The sequence below is a fragment of the Acomys russatus genome, chromosome 10, assembly GCF_903995435.1.
Source record: "Acomys russatus chromosome 10, mAcoRus1.1, whole genome shotgun sequence".
Taxonomy (NCBI): Eukaryota; Metazoa; Chordata; class Mammalia; order Rodentia; family Muridae; genus Acomys; species Acomys russatus.
In genome coordinates, this window is record NC_067146.1 from 44,594,966 (window position 1) to 44,611,684 (window position 16,719).

Consider the following 16,719-nt stretch of genomic DNA (forward strand, 5'->3'; position numbering starts at 1 on the left):
AATCCTTCCACTGTCCCTTGGGAAAAGGAAAAAAACTCGAAACTACAAATCCCAGCAGGCAAAGCTGCAGCCATCCCCCCTCCCTCTCCCTCTCCCCGAAATTGAGTTCGCGAAAACTCAGGTTGAGGCATCCAGCTACGTGCCTGAAAGAAGCGTCCGCAGTTCGCCCGGCATTTTTCCGTGGCATCATCCGTTGCCTTTAAGTCGGTGCCGGGGAGCCTACGCGCGACGCGACGCGACGCAGAGCGGGAGGGAGTGGCGGACATCACCTGTTCGGGGCGGCGCAGGCGCAGTGCAGGCGCGGCGAGGGGGCGGGGCGCGGGGCGGGGCTCACCGCACCGGGCTGGCGGAGCTCTGCTGCTTCTGGGCTGCTTCGGTGCTGAGGCGGCAACCAGGAGGCAGGGTGCGAGAAGCTTGCCTGGCGCTGTCCAACATGGAGGAGCGGCCAGCGGCGGGCAACGCCTACGGACCGCACTGAGCCTACGCTGGTCCTCCGGGCAGCCAGAAGGGCACGGACCCCCCCAGGGCTGGGCATCCTGCACGCCCCGGGGCGGACCCCGGCTGGCGGGGCTAGGACGGCCGCGAGCTTCTGCACCGGGACGTGTCCCGCCGAGCCATGGGCAACGAGGCGAGCTTGGAAGGGGAAGGGCTCCCCGAAGGGCTGGCGGCGGCCGCCGGAGGGGCTGGCGGCTCGGGGAGCGCCTTGCACCCCGGGATCCCAGCCGGCATGGAGGCGGACCTGAGCCAGCTGAGCGAGGAGGAGAGGAGACAGATCGCTGCTGTCATGTCAAGGGCGCAGGGGCTGCCCAAGGGAAGCGTCCCCGCGGCCGCTGCGGAGTCGCCTTCCATGCACAGGCACGCACAGCATGATGGAGAGGTCTAGGCATATATATACCGCTGCTCTCCGTGCACGTATGTGTATGTGCCCGCACGGTGGTACATATATGTCGCCTCTCTTCATTTTATTTCCCTAATGGGGTGGCGATAAGGCGATCATAAGCTTTTGGACGGGCGGAATAAAAATGATGCAGTGTAGTTTCTGGTGGGATAGTCATGGGCTGCATTCTTGGTATTAGGATTTTAGGTTGTGCCCCCTCCCCCTCCAATCCCCCTTTGGCCTTTTGGAAGCCTTCCCCTCTAGGGTGGTGTAGAGAGACGCCCTACAGTGTTTTACTAATCTGGAAATCTTCCATTAATACAACACAGACGTGTTGGAAAATGGGTAGAGCTGGGTTGCGTGTTTACCTGTATGCTTAAACCTTTTTAGTGTTCTGATGTCTTTTTTCTGAGAATGATGTGTAAATCTCCCTGTAACAATACCCTTAACCCCCTGGAGGTGACTGGTCCTCCCTTCCCAGCCTGTCCCCAGAGAACAGGAGCTGCCTAGGTAAAAGGCATAGAATAAATATACCTTTTATATTCAGTGAGAGGCCCTAAGATATTTTGTGACATTAAACAGATGGTTTGGTCACAGCAGAGCAGGTGCTGTACATGTATTTCTGAATTAGCATATGCTAGTTTTTAAACCATTGCTCTTTTTTTTTAATGAAAAATGACTTACAGTTTATAGACCATGTGAATTTGTATTACCTTTTAAGATAAGGTTTCAACACACACTTAAAACCAAAATAAATAAAAGACAATTTGCTCAGGCAATTATAAAAGGCAATCTGTAATATTAACATATTCATTTCCTCTCTAGATTTCTATTTTCCCCCTTTCTAATGAATAAGTTGTTTTCTAATTAGAGTGCCAAGAGGGTATAATCATGCTTTCTCCGCCTTTATTATCAGAAACAAACCCTTTAACTTTACACACTTCACCAGGAGAGATCTCTCCGTGGTCCTGAAACATCCATTGTAACAACTTACTGGACTTGCACAGTCTTCACTTTCGATACCGAAAGTATGAAATATCTGTGTACACAGGTGTAAATGTTCTACTTCATAAACTTTAAAGAAAAATTTGCTTACTTGCCAGCATGCAAATACAAATGCTTAGTCTTGCCAAATATCATAATAAACTTAACATAGGAGCAGTTAAAATTGCGGAAGGATAGCGATTTTGTTTTCATGTGATATGTGAAATGTTGGAAAACTGTCAGGTAGAAGTCTCTATTTAATTTGAAAGAAAACCACAATAGCATGGAAACTAGCTCTCAAATTTAAAATATGCTTTTTATTGTTTTAAAACTAGCATTGTTTGGCCTTTTAAAATAATTTACGAGGTGAGCTGTTTTTCTCTACTTGCTAGAATCCCGACTTTGAAAAAAAATCAATTGTGCGTTTACTCTGTCATTTTAGGATAATAGTAAGATGCATTGCTATCATAAGCCAGATCTATAATTTTTCCAGAGGGTATATGCAACAGGTGTAGCCTGGTTGCAAATACAAGTGAAAACGTTGGTGTTTGTAGTTCTATCTTTGGACATATTTCTGCCTATACAACTCTTACTTTATGTAGTATGTGTATGACAGTGTACTTTCATTTCCCCATTAGCCGTGGGACACTTTGAGATTGTTGTTATCAGGTAATTTTTACCCTAACTTGCAACTGGTAACAATTTGCAAAAGATACCCACACAGAATTTCTGATTTTTACACCAGATTTATATTTTGCTGAAGTATTTCTATGAAGGATACTTTTGGAAAAAATATACAGATGTATGACAGCAGGAGACTCATTGACCTTGTCACTCATCATAGTCATAGTCACTGACTATGTCACTGATCATAGTCACTAAATATATGTATATAAATGGTTCAAATTATTTCAGCTTTTAAGAATTTAAAGAGATGTGCATTTAAGACCTGACAGAGTGCATTTATTCTACTTTCACCCCCAGGACTCAGGTTCTTATTGTATTGATTTTATGTGACTCATAGCAAATTAACATGCATTTCTCAGCTCATGTATGTCTCATGTTCCTTGCCTTGAAAGAAGATAATAAGACCTGTCTTACCTGTCTCAGGAAGTCATTCTGAGGATGACTCAAAGTTCACAGTAATTTTTTTGCTGGATTTTTAATAATAAGAAGCGTGACAAGTATAAGTCTTAATGCCAGCAATGGAACACTCTCAAATATGGCCACAGACATATTTGTTGTATTTGTGTTATATTATTCATTGTTAGAAATACTTTTGATAGAGTATATTCTTTTAAATATGGGTAGGCAAGAATGAATCCCCCAGGAGCATCCCTCTTAGGAGGCTGGAGGCCAGACTTCTTTAACTAGGTTTATGAGTTTGAATTATTATCTTAGCCTTTTAAATCCCATGTCTTCTCTGGCATAAAAGTGAATAGACATTTCTAAGCTTATTTTTTATTTCTAATGTGGATTATTTTATATGACTCAGCACTATCAAATTGCCACTGATTGCTTTGTTCCATTTAAAAACATCTAATCATTTCAGCAGCTTTCATATTATTATATTTACATATGCCTGAAATATCATTTTATCTGAAACAGTTTCTCTGCTAACTTATGACAGTTCTAATCTGCGGATGGCAGTAGTAAAATGGAAAAGGATGTAGAATTGAACACAAATAGCTTATGCTGGAATCAGAAGAAGGTTACAACCAAGATTCTTCAGCGTGTTGATTCACTGTAGACCCAGTGAAAGACAGTTTTATCACTATTATTCAGGTTATTCATGAACTTGTGAAGTGAGATGGCTTGCCTCAAAACTTTTGTGATAGAATTGATGATTTCCTTTAGTGCTCCTTTGAGCCTCCCCTACTGAGTAGCCATCTGTTCTACTGTTCCTTTGTATTAAATATAGAACAATAGGTCAAATCCAGGTTCTTATGCAAATATGGGAAGTACCCATTTAAATATTAGAAAAACTCTATAAGACTTTGAGGTGAAAGGAACTCAAGAAGTTTTAATCTAGAGTGAAGCAAAAACCTGATACGTTCATTCGCTGGTTTTCACATTGTGAACCATCCATTTATTCCTTGATTCATCAAATATTAACACTTCTCTCTTAGTTGCCAGGTTTGATTCTAGCAGTGAAAAGATAACTGAAATGTGTTCTTCTAGCTCATGGTTTGTGTATTAAGACACAGATTGTGTTTTAGTTTATTCTTTAGCAGAATGGTTGTTATGGCAAACACAGTTCAGGAGCTCACGATTACTCAGGCACCTTTACATTTCTGTTTGGCTTAAAGCAGTTCTCTGTGATTTACTCTCTCTCTCTCTCTCTCTCTCTCTCTCTCTCTCTCTCTCTGTCTCTCTGTCTCTTCTCTCTCTCTGTATCTGTCTCTCTGTCTCTTTCTCTTTCTCTCTCTCTCTCTCTCTCTTTTGGAGGGGGGACAGTCATTATGGCTATATAAGTCTTTTCCTTCAGAGTGATTCTTTAATGCAGCACAACTTAATTTCTGTGGGATTATTATGCAATTATAATTTATTATAGTATGTGTCACATGAAGCCTGTTTTCCATTTTGGTGTTTTCTGTTACCACAAATATTTGGTATTTTTGAAGTTCTTTTTCACGTGCTATTACACATACATAGGGTAAAGTGAAGAAACTATGCCACAAGGTGCAGAGTAAGATAAGTTTCATAGTATTTTCAAAAGATGACAATTCAATAAAATCAAGAACTGATTTCTTTGCCCTTTGTTTAAAGATAGTTTTTAAATTTCACATACAAAGGTGCAGTTTAATGAAATTCCCAAATAATTACTTATAAGATAGGCACATCTATTAAAGCATGCCTTTCAATGGAGTTTTGCATTGTATTAATTGAATATGGAACATTTCCAGAATCATGCCAAAATCTGTACAATGTACCCCTTTGGAAATAACCCATTTTCAGTTATGTACTGTGGCTCTTTTTCCTTCCTATGAACAGACATAGAGTCTTGTAAGGAAGCATTTTCAATATGTTCAAATGTAAATGTGTATCAATGATTTAAAAAATCACAGGGCTTTTGGAAATTACTCAAAAAGCAGTTTGGGTCTCTTTTAAAGAGAAATCTTTGGAAACATAGGAAAAATACTTACTTCTTAAAAATCCCTTTCCTGGAGGAACCTGCTTGAATCTCTTCTATTATTGTTAGCATCAATATTATATAGTGCTGGGATCAATCACAACACTGCACATGCCGGGCAGACACTGTCCCAGTGAGTTACAGCCTATACCATACCCACTCATCATATTATGTAATTATATGCATATGTCAGTGAAAATTATTTTCTTTCTGAGCCTTTGCTACAAGTCATACTTTTACATTTCTTTAAACTTTCTCTTAGATCCTGATTTGGGCTGTAGGCATTAAGAAAGTTCTGAAGAAAGCTATTAATTAACACAAAGTAGAAAATATGTAGCCAGTACCAATAATGAGCCAATTTTGAATTGAATAAAAGATGTAAACTGTATTGTGACCATCTCATATTTCAGCTACTCCAAAATCATTTCTTCTATTTCATGTTTCTTTCAAACAGAAACATATTTTCCAAATGTAAAATGGCATAAATAAAACAAAACTATGTAACTGGTTTTCTCCACAGTTACAATGTGGAATGCAGCTAGTTACACTTTTGTTCCTGATAAAAATGGCTTATTCAAGATTTAAGATACATAATTTTAATTATTCAGCTCAAATCACTTAACATTCAGCATACTAACATATTGTTTTTTAAAAAGAAATAAGTGTCTTGTAAATCTACTTGTCACAGCCCTCTAACAATGTGAACAATTGTAGATAAAATTACAATGGTGACAATAAAGAAATGTGGCAAACACTGAACAAAGCTGTCACATGTTTTCCTCTACTGAGAAGTGTCACAGCTACTGTCACCCTGTTAGCTATCAGGCCAAGGAACTTAAAGTATATACTTTAAGCTTCAACTGTGATGTTGTATTTAAAACCTCATATTAATAATTAACTATTAGAAAAGGTGAAGTAATATTGGTCTTGCACAAGAAAATTTGTTTCTCAAACCAGTTTAGTAAGTAACATACGTATCTTTATAAAGTTTAATAAGGATAATGCTTGATGATGTTACCGTTCTAGGTAGAACAGGGCAAAACTGAGTAAAGCCTTAGATTTCTCAGCATACTAAAAAAGTGTCCTGTAAGCTCAATTACCACAAACCACCTAAATGTCACACTGTGTACCTTATGTAACTACTGTGAATAGTCAAGACAAAGTAAAAGGAACCCAACAAGCTGTTATATTTTTAAATCAATAGTTTCAGTTCTCAATTCTCTTTGTTTTTCTTGACCATCCTTTTTAATAAAAAAGCCAGTACAGGTAGGCCCACATGTATTACAATATGACAGTACATTGGTTTTATTTTTATTTTTATTTTTTGCATTTTTACCTTTTAAACCTATAATTATAGTCTTGCTAAGTATATTAATGTATTTTTTATTATTTAACAAGTAAATTACCATCGTCCACAAGCAGCTTTTGCTACACTTCTTGTTGACAATTTCTATCCACTCAAAAACACCAGACAAGCAAAGTTTTATGATCAATATGGGTTGCCACACAAATTGTGTCTACATACATTTGAGTTAAAAAAAAAAAAAAAGAAAGAAAAAGAAAACCAATAGCTTTAAGTTGGTTTGTTTTGAAATAATTTCCACTGTTTTAATTTTCTAGGAAACAAGAATTGGATAGTAGTCAGCCTACACGACAACCAGGGAAGCCACCGGACTCTGGGCGGCCCACTCAGCCTGGCCTCAGTAAAAGCAGAACTACGGACACGTTTAGGTCAGAACCGAAACTGCCTGGAAGGAGTCCATCCACTATTAGCTTGAAAGAATCAAAGTCCAGAACTGATTTTAAGGAAGAGTACAAGTCTAGCATAATGCCTGGTTTCCTCTCAGATGTTAACCCTTTAAGTGCTGTCTCCTCTGTTGTAAATAAATTCAACCCTTTTGATTTGATATCGGACTCTGAGGCATCGCAGGAGGAAACTACAAAGAAACAAAAAGTTGCTCAAAGGGACCAAGGGAAGTCTGAAGGGGTCACAAAACCTCCCTTACAGCAGCCCTCGCCGAAGTCGGTTCCTAAACAGCAAGGACCAGAGAAGGAAGTGATGCAGCAGGATAGCCCTCTCAAGTCAGCATCTTCCCATCAAGCAGAAAAAATAAAACCACAAGCCCCTGGCACAGGAAAGCCTTCGCAGCAGAGCCCAGCCCATACACCAACTCAGCAAGCAAGTCCTGGGAAACCTGTAGTCCAACATCCTGGGCCTGCAAAGGCCACCGTCCAGCAGTCGGGACCTGCAAAGTCAGCTCAGCCAGCTGGGACAGTGAAGCCTCCAGCCCAACCTCCACTGACAGCCAAGCCCTCAGCTCAGCAGGCTGGATTAGAGAAGACCTCATTGCAGCAACCTGGACCAAAGTCTCCAGCTCAGACTCCTGGTCTTGGAAAGGTTACAGCCGGGCCAGTCAAGTCCCCAGCCCAGCAGCCAGGGGCAGCAAAAGTCCCAGCTCAACAGCCAGGCCCACAAACTCCGGCTAAGGTACCTGGGGCAACAAAGACTCCAGCTCAGCAGTCTGGACTTGGAAAGACACCAACTCAACAGCCAGGCCCAGCAAAGCCTTCACCTCAGCAGCCCACTCCAGCAAAACCCCAGCCTCAACAGCCCACCCCAGCAAAGCCTTCACCTCAGCAGCCCACCCCAGCAAAGCCCCAACCTCAACAGCCCTCCCCAGGAAAGCCCCAGCCTCAACAGCCCTCCCCAGGAAAGCCCCAGCCTCAACAGCCCTCCCCAGCAAAGCCCCAGCCTCAACAGCCCTCCCCAGCAATGCCCCAGCCTCAGCAGCCCTCCCCAGCAAAGCCCCAGCCTCAGCAGCCTACCCCGGCAAAGCCCCAGCCTCAGCAGCCCACCCCAGCAAAGCCCCAGCCTCAGCAGCCCTCCCAGGCAAAGCCCCAGCCTCAGCAGCCCATCCCAACAAAACCCATAAGCCAAACCGTTACGGGAAGACCTCGGCAACCACCGCCGACTTCTGCAACACAGACTCCAGTACAAGGCTCCTCTAAAACCATCTGTCCTCTTTGCAACACCACCGAACTTCTGTTGCACACTCCAGAAAAGGCCAATTTTAACACATGCACTGAGTGTCAAACCACCGTCTGCAGCCTCTGTGGTTTTAACCCCAATCCTCATTTAACAGAGGTGAGTGTGTTGATATACCAGTCCAAGCTCTGTAAGCAAAGCGTTGCTGTGGGTCCACACACGATGCCTGATTTGTCACATAGGACAGGGAGTGGTTCTCTTGTTCTCGTCCTTTCTTTCTTCATCCCTCTCTCCCTCCCTCCCTTTTGTCCCTTCCCCTGTCAACTGTAAATTTATTTTCATAAAATATTCTCTCAAATGACAATCCTAACATTGCCACAGTTTCTGAAAATGTATACAATACGAGTATAAATTGAAGGGAAGGAACTGAACTCCTTGGTATGTTAATTAATATGTTGATTACATACAACTGTGTTTAATATCTATTATTAGTTGTTATTTAGCATGAACTGATAGGCTTTAATTTTTAAGTTGATGCTTACCAGATTTTGATATCATTGTCACATGGTTTGTTTTTGCTTTAGTTTAGTTTTTTGTTTTGTTTTGTTTCTCTTTTTGAGACAAGGTTTGCTATGTAGCCCAAGCTAACTTAGAGGTCTGTAGTTTAAGTTGCTTCTAACTCGTGGTCTCCCTTCCATAGCCTTTCAAATTTGGGGAAAGCAGGCATGCTTGACCACATCTAGATCACATTTTGATACTATTAATTGAAATTAATTTGCATTTAGGTAGATGACTACTTGTTCTCAAGTTTTAAATATTTTTAATATTAACCGAAATTCAGTTTTCAATTTGTATATGCTTATCCCTATCGGTGATTCTTCTATGTATAAAGATGACATACTTTCCTCATTAGCTGAGAGACTGGCAAAATGAAGTTATTTACATGGGCTTATCATTGATGTGTGTGTTCTCACATGATGAGTTTATGTCAGTTACCTAGATAACCTGCAAAAGGGACCAAGAGTGAGGCACATGATTACAGGTTGTTTGTTCCTAGTGTTGATAAAATAATTCTCAGGTAGTCAGTAAGTATTAGCTTAGCATTTAAAAGTCTCGGGTAAAGAAGTATTTAGTAGATTGATATTGGGGACATTCTAGAGGGAAGAGACTAAATGTCACAGTGCAGTGGAAAAACTAGAAAATTCTATGAATTAAAAAATGTTAACGTGTTTCTCTTTCAGAGTCTGGGTTATCTGACTCAGGATGAATTTTTCTAGTCCCATCCATTTACCTGCAAAATTCATGATTTCTTCTTCTTCTTCTTCTTCTTCTTCTTCTTCTTCTTCTTCTTTCTTCTTCTTCTTCTTCTTCTTCTTCTTCATGGCTGAGAATATTTTATTATGTAAATACACCACAGTTTCTATATCCATTCATCTGCCGAGGGTCCTCTAGGTTGTTTTCAGTTTCTGGCTATTATAAATAGAACAGAAATTCACAGAGTTGAGCAAGTGTCTCTGTGGTAGGATGAAGTGTCCTTTGAGTATCTTCCCAAGAGGGCTATAGCTGAGTTTTGTGGTAGATGGATTTCCATCTATCCGAGGAGCCCCATACTGATTTCCATAGTGACTGTACAAGTTTGCACTCCCACCAATGCTTGTGTGTTCTCTTACTCCACATCCTTGCCAGCATATGCTATCACTCACCTTATTGATCTTAGCCATTCTAACAGGTGTAGGATGAAATCTCAAAGAAGTTTTGATTTGCATTTCCCTCATGGGTAATAATGTTGATCATCTCTTTTTCTTTAAGTACTTTTCAGCCATTTGAGTTTCCTCTTGTGAGATTCCTGTGATTAGATCTGTACCCCATTTTTAAAATTGTGTTATTTGTTTTTCTGACATTTAGGTTTTAAAATTATTTATGTACTTTGGACGTTATCCTTCTATTGGATGTATAATTGGAAAAAGTATTTTTCTATTCTGTAGGCTGGCACATTGTCCAAATGGCAGTGTCCTTTTCAGTTTCATGAGGTCCCATTTCTTAATTGTTGATCATAGTGCTTGTGTTAAGAAACCCTTTTCCTGTTTCAATGAGTTAAAGACTATACCCCACTTTCTCTTCTATTGGGCTCAGTGCATCTGGCCTTATGTTTAGGTCTTTGATTCACTTGGAGTTGAGATTTGTGCAGGGTGACATGTATGAAGATGTATTCTTCATGCTGGTTGATTCTGTAACCTTTAATTAGTGGAGAACACAATGTATCATTGGAGTTATGAATCATTGTATCTGAAGTCAATAGCATAACAAATGTGTGGACTGGCTGTGAGTGTAGAACTTGCAGTATGTTTCTAAGCTAGAAAATGTTAATTTCACATGGTTGAGCCTAACATGATAAAGTGATAATAGACCACAAAGCAAAACGGTGTTATGTTTGGATGTCAAACAGGAACTGAATTCTTTTAAACTTGCAGAAACTTTTATTTGAGTAGTTTTATTCAATGGTTGTATTTTGAACACAAAATAATGACATGCAAGTTTTCCTCTCGGGGCAGGGAAACAAAATAACATGAAGATGGTATAATATTATACAGTGAATGTAAATAGACTTGAGCTTAAAGGTATAGCAAAGGTGCTGGGCGGTGGTGGCGCACGCCTTTAATCCCAGCACTTGGGAGGCAGAGGCAGGTGGATCACTGTGAGTTCAAGGCCAGCCTGGTCTACAAAGTGAATCCAGGACAGTCAAGGCTACACAGAGAAACCTTGTCTCAAAAAAAAAAAAAAAAAAAGGTATAGCAAAGGTTTATGGCCTCTTCTAATTTGGAGAGGTCTTATACCTCCTACTATATAGAAAGTGCATTTAGTCCATCAGGAAGACTGTTAGTGGGCTGTTGGTGCACCAGGAACACCCTTGAAATCACTGACACCAGCAAGTAAAAGAGTGTGTGATTTAAATATCCCTACAGCATAGGGTTGCGTACTCTGTTTATTAGTGAAATTGTATCAATATTATCAATGATTTGCAATGACAGTTGTTATGTTCATTTGGTCACTAAATTATAGTGTGTGAGAAAAAACAGTTTCAAAACTTATCAAGCATTTTTATTTTCTAAAGTATTTAAGCTTTGTAACCAAAGGTTTTATTGGGTTCTATAACCATTTAAATGAGACATCACTTACTTACAAAATTACAATGAATAAGAACACAGTATTATATGTTCTTATAAATTATGGCCAGAATGATATTGCAATTAGAGGCTTAGGTGTGTGTGTGTGTCTGTGTGTGTGTGCCTGTGTGTATAAAACTTCTAAAATTTTAGTAAAGTTGTATTTTGGCCTACTGTATACTGTTTTGATAATGATACAAAGCAATGGTTTGATGGTACTTTCATTGACTACTGCATTTATTATGCCTCAATGACAAGTCACAAAGCAAAAAATACAGTTAGAAGTATATGTATCATTTATTATTTAAGTGCCCAGCATTTGGAAGACACATTATTTAAATGTTTAATACATGGAAGGCATTCTGCTACATGCTTATGGGATAGATATGTGGCTAAAGCATGAATAATGACTTAATATGATTAAAATATATTGCATTATGTCTACACTAGTAAATATTATATGGAGTCAAATGATAAGAGGGATGAAAGATATAAGTAAATATTATGAACTCTTGAGAAGGAAAATTCATTTCTAGAGGATAAGATTGAGGAATGCTTCATGGAAAAAGTGTCTTTCCCACAGAATGTACCCAAATAAATACTAGTTCAACAGGTAGAGAACATGCAACAGGGTAGGTTTCGAGCAAGGCCTGCACATAGGACAATACAGAGTGTGTTCAGGGTATTAAGAGTAAATCTGGGAGTGGTGAGATCATTCTGTATATAAAGGCACTAAGCATACTTGCTGTACGGGCCTGGTGCTCTGAGCAGGGTCCCCAGATCACAAGTGGAAGGAGATAACTGACTCCTGGAAATTTCCCTCTGATCTCTATATGTGCGCTGTGGTATTCCCGGACCCTCTTGTAATTCAACTTAGTCCTCTATGTGGAGGGAGAGACCTTTAAATTACCTGTGCTCTCTGGAGACTGTTGAGATGGGAGCTGTTCCAAATACATTCTTAAGAAACTCCTGGCTCCAAGCCTAGAGTTCGAGCATGGAGGAGTCCTGGCTGCAAGTCCTCCATGCTGCTCCATTAATGGAATTAATCACTACAATGCAGACTTTCTCTGAGCCTACCTCCTGACACAAGCTGAACCTTTACTTTCTAGTTAGTTACAAAAGATTTTTTGTGTTCTTTTTATGAATTTACTTTATCAGTATCATTGAGTACCCTTAGGTGAGACATATTTGTGGACAGATTAATTATTTTCTGTAATTATACATGGCTTTTGGTCAAAACTGGATGTTTAACTAAACAAAAAGATGACTACTTTTAAAACCAAACTGGATTTTGTGTATATGTATCTGCACATGTAAACATTATTTAAAAGATGAAACAAAACAGTCTTCATATATTTTATTTGGGAAAAGTGGTTTCGCTAGTAGTAATATTCCTTCACTACTTATGATGTAAGAGAAATTGTGTGTATGTGTGTGTGTGTCTGTGTGTGTGCTCATGATCCTGTGTCTTTGTATGGTGTGCATGTGTGTATATGTGTGTTTATATGTGTTGTGTGTGTGTATGTGTGTGTTTGTGTGTGTGCATGTGTGTGTTCATTTGTATATCTGTGCACGTGTGTGTGTGTGTGTGTGTGTGTGTGTGTGTGTGTGTGTATCAGGGATTGTTAAGAGGACCTGGAAAGAGAAGAGGAGATGACTGTGGTAAACAACAAGAGAGCGCTTGGCACCTCGGCTGAGAGAAAGAGGGTAGCATTCTTCTCATGTTGGAATAGCTGAAAGAGCTTTTACAAAAGATGATGTTTTTTTTCAATTGCTTGCTGTTTTTAGCACAGAGATTTTTTTTGGCACCTTCAATTCTAAACAAAATTGCTACACAATTTCTCTTTAAAAAGAAGACCAGCTCACCGATGTTGATTGCTTCCTTTACAGTTCTGTCTTTTAAAGTGTTAAAGGTGTAGTACCTCCAGAAAATGTGAAAAAAGGACAGGTAGTATCAGTTCATAGGGTGAAGCCATCATAGAGATAGATGGGAATTGCAAGAAGTTGAGGAAGAACTGAGGAAAGACTTCACAAAATTATCTCAGAGTTCCTTTGAATCCGCAAATATGAAGATGTAGTAGGTTCATCCAGGTAATATAAATAACTTATGTGGCTTCTGAGAAACATTTGAAAGGATGTTTCTTTAATGATTACTGCAGTCAAATTTCAATGAGCTGATTGAAGTTAAAAATGGACTTGGTTAATGACCTGGAAGGCAGAAACTCACAATCACCCCCAGATTACAGAACCAAAAAAGAAAAAAATCTACAAAGTTCGTCAACTGCTTGCTTAGCATCCACTAAGTTTTATGGATGTTCTAGATTCTGGGCTTTCAGGCATGAGCAAACTAGGCTGGAGTCCTTACCTTCTTGGAGGATATTCTAGTCAGCATCCCAAATAACTAAAACATATGGTGTGGCAGATGGTATAGTGCTATAAAGAAAATGAAGTACCGAGGATTATATTATGTACAGGAGAGGGATGGGGTGAGCACTGTGGTTTTCTTTTTCTCTTTCAGTTGAAGCCTAGTGTTTTAGGGTAAGGGTTTGGGGAAGAAAAGTTTCAACGAAGTGGATGAGATAGCACAGCGGGTACATGTGTGTGCCATCAAGCATGTCAACTGGAATCTCTTCCTGGAACTCACATCATGAGGGGAGAGACCTCAAAAGTTGTCTTCTGAGCTCTACCAGGAACCATGAAATTCGTGCACCTCCATACAGAAAATAAACAAACTTTTTACAATTTTAAGTAGTTTTTAAATGGAAGTTTTAATTGTTGAGTGTAGTTGAATATTTTGTAATATTTTGAAATAATGTTTATGATGCTATTCAGTCAGTATCTTTACTCATTATTTCTTCACCAAGATTATATGTCCTTTAACTGGTGTCATGTTCACATGACGTCTTAAGGGAAATAGCATTTCATAATCCTAAGCATAAGATTTTTGGAAGATACAGGGAATTCTTGCTGCTGCAATGATCTAGATATTCCTACCTTGTTTACTATTAAATGTAGAATATCTTGATTATAATGAAATGAGTTAGCCATTAGAACTAGTTTTTTAATGAGGTTACCTTACCAAAAAGACACAGTTACTTAAAATATGTGTTATTTAAATATGCTCAAAATATTGCATTGTATCCTAATCTCTTAAACTGTCTCTCTGATTCTTTTACTCTTTGGCTCTCTGTTAGTGCACAGCTTCAGGCTGTACTGACAAGCTTAGCCAGTAGATCTTAAAGCCATTACATTTTGTTACTTTTTGTCTTCTAAATGACTAAACATTTCAGATGTCTTTCTGAAGAGCTGGCTCTTTTTATGTCTACACTGCTTGTTATGTATTATTACAATTAGTATTATGGTCCATATAGCTTAGTAATGGCAGTTGTTGTTCTGGAAAAGCAAATAAGAAGCTAATCAGCTTAACGTAGTGAGAAATAGTAACACCTGCTTGTTCCTGTTCTTTGAGAAAGCATGCTTCTGTAACATTTTAACTCATGTCAAATATTAATTGCCCTCCATAGGCAACCTGTTACTTAAAAATAGTTTGACTATTTTATGGAAGGCAAATGTATAAAATAGTCTATAAATAACAACCTTATAATTATCCATAAAATAACATCAAATACATGGATACCATGAGATGATCTTGTTTTAGCTTTGCCTTCAAGCTTGTTGATGGTAGTATAACTTTACTAGAAATATTTTGAGCTGCCTAACAAACATCATTACAATGAATGATGTTTATTGCATTTTTCTTGAGAAACAATACTAATCTTTTGCCATAATCTGGGAAGTAATAATTTGAATATTGTACCTTTTAAACTGTTTACTTATCAATTTATTTGAATTTTGACATTTAGTACTTTCCTATTGCGCTATTCATATTTTTAAAACTTACCAAGCTACTTACATCAGAATTCAAATTCTGAAGAATTTTCAAATATGTAACATTTGCTTATTAGTGATAAGAGGATTCTGAAAAAGTTGAAAAAATGCAATTCTATGTTTGGAAATCATGGGTTTGAAGTCTTGTTTAACTACTTTTTGGTTGATTAATTTGTCCAAGCTTCTGTTTTTCTGATTGGTTGGTTTCGTTTTTTTCATTGAGATAGTAAGCATAATTAAAAGTCACAGTGGGCTATAAAACTGGAACTGTTCTTAAGTTGACACTATAGCTACATCTTATCGTGTTGTTATTAAGTGGTTTTATATTCTCAAAGGCAGTAGGGGTTAGTGCTATTATTATTAGTTTCATTTGGAGGTTAAAAAATGCTAGTAAAAATTTAAGTTTTATAGAGGCATACATACAATTGCCTAGCTACAGCTCCTACAAGAATCCAAATTTAATGATCCCTAAAATTAATGTATATGTATAGAAGATCACATTGTCCTTAACTGGACGTAAGATTTGCCAGGCATTTACTAAATCTCTAAGCATATGTACTTGTTTATCTTACATATCCTCAAAAGTTCAAAGAAATTTAATTTGCTGGCCATTTAGTTTCTGAAAAGCAATTGGTGTAAAAACCAAAGATCTTGAAAAGGAACCTGTTTTCCTAACTTCCTGATTTCCCTTGCTGAAAGTTTCACCTCGATGTCTTCATTTTTGTTCTCTAGGAAAGATGAGTGTTCCTCCTCCGAGCTGGAGATTTTACCAGCATTCTGTAGCAGACATTTGGAAAGCGATAGCTACTTATCCTTAGGAATAGCACATGGAATCTAGAAGGGCAGGTAATAAATTAGCAGTTTAAGGTGCAACTTTGTTTGTAAGATAGAATATATATGGAGAGAGATGGGGAGAGAGATAGAAGCAAAGGAGGCAGAGAGAGAGAGAGAGAGAGAGAGAGAGAGAGAGAGAGAGAGAGAGAGAGAGACAGAGAGAGAGAGACAGAGAGACAGAGACCGAGACACAGAGTGACAGAGTCAGAGAGACACAGAGGCAGAGACACAAAGAGACTTCCTAAATATAAAACAATTAACCACTATTTTGTTTTTCTAATAAAAAAATCAATAACTATAAAATATACTTCATAGAAACATCATGTTTGTATTATTTATCAGTTAGAAGTTTTAATTCTTCTTAAAATAAATTTTAGCAACACATTTAATTCATCTAAAACAAATAATTTAGTTGACAAGTTTTTTCACATGTGAATATGATAATAGGAATTCTGTTTGGATTGACTAGGAGAAAAAAACAACATAACAAACTAAGCTTCTCTCCAGGTTCCCTCTTGTTCTGTTGTACTGACAGAGGAAGAAAGATTTCAATCCGTTATCAGAAGAAAAATCAAGGATAATGGACATTTAGACTCAATTTGTTGAAACAATGACAGAATGCTGTAACGCGGATGAATCAGGATTTAAAACCCCATTTCCCTGATGTGTATCTGTGAAGTGTGTGTGTAGATGCAGCTGTGTAACATTTGAAGCATTCACAGGTTGAAAGAGGTTCCATTCAAAAACCTAAAAACATCAAAAGTTCCCTTAGAAAAATATGCATTTTAACGTAAGATTCAATGTGTTTTTTTTGTTTGTTTGTTTGTTTTTAGCAATTTTGGCATATTGTAAA

At 38.5% G+C, this 16,719-nt stretch overlaps 1 protein-coding gene across 1 annotated transcript in view; it reads left to right on the forward strand.

The window, feature by feature from the left end:
- Positions 1–329: 329 nt before the first annotated feature.
- Pclo (piccolo presynaptic cytomatrix protein) overlaps positions 330–16,719 on the forward strand; it is a 328,544-nt gene continuing 312,154 nt past the window's right edge. Inside the window, exons 1-2 of the mRNA XM_051152077.1 lie at positions 330–855; positions 6,615–8,139. Coding sequence (XP_051008034.1) covers positions 617–855; positions 6,615–8,139 — 1,764 coding nt within the window. The 5' untranslated portion in view covers positions 330–616. The remainder of the gene's footprint in view (positions 856–6,614; positions 8,140–16,719) is intronic.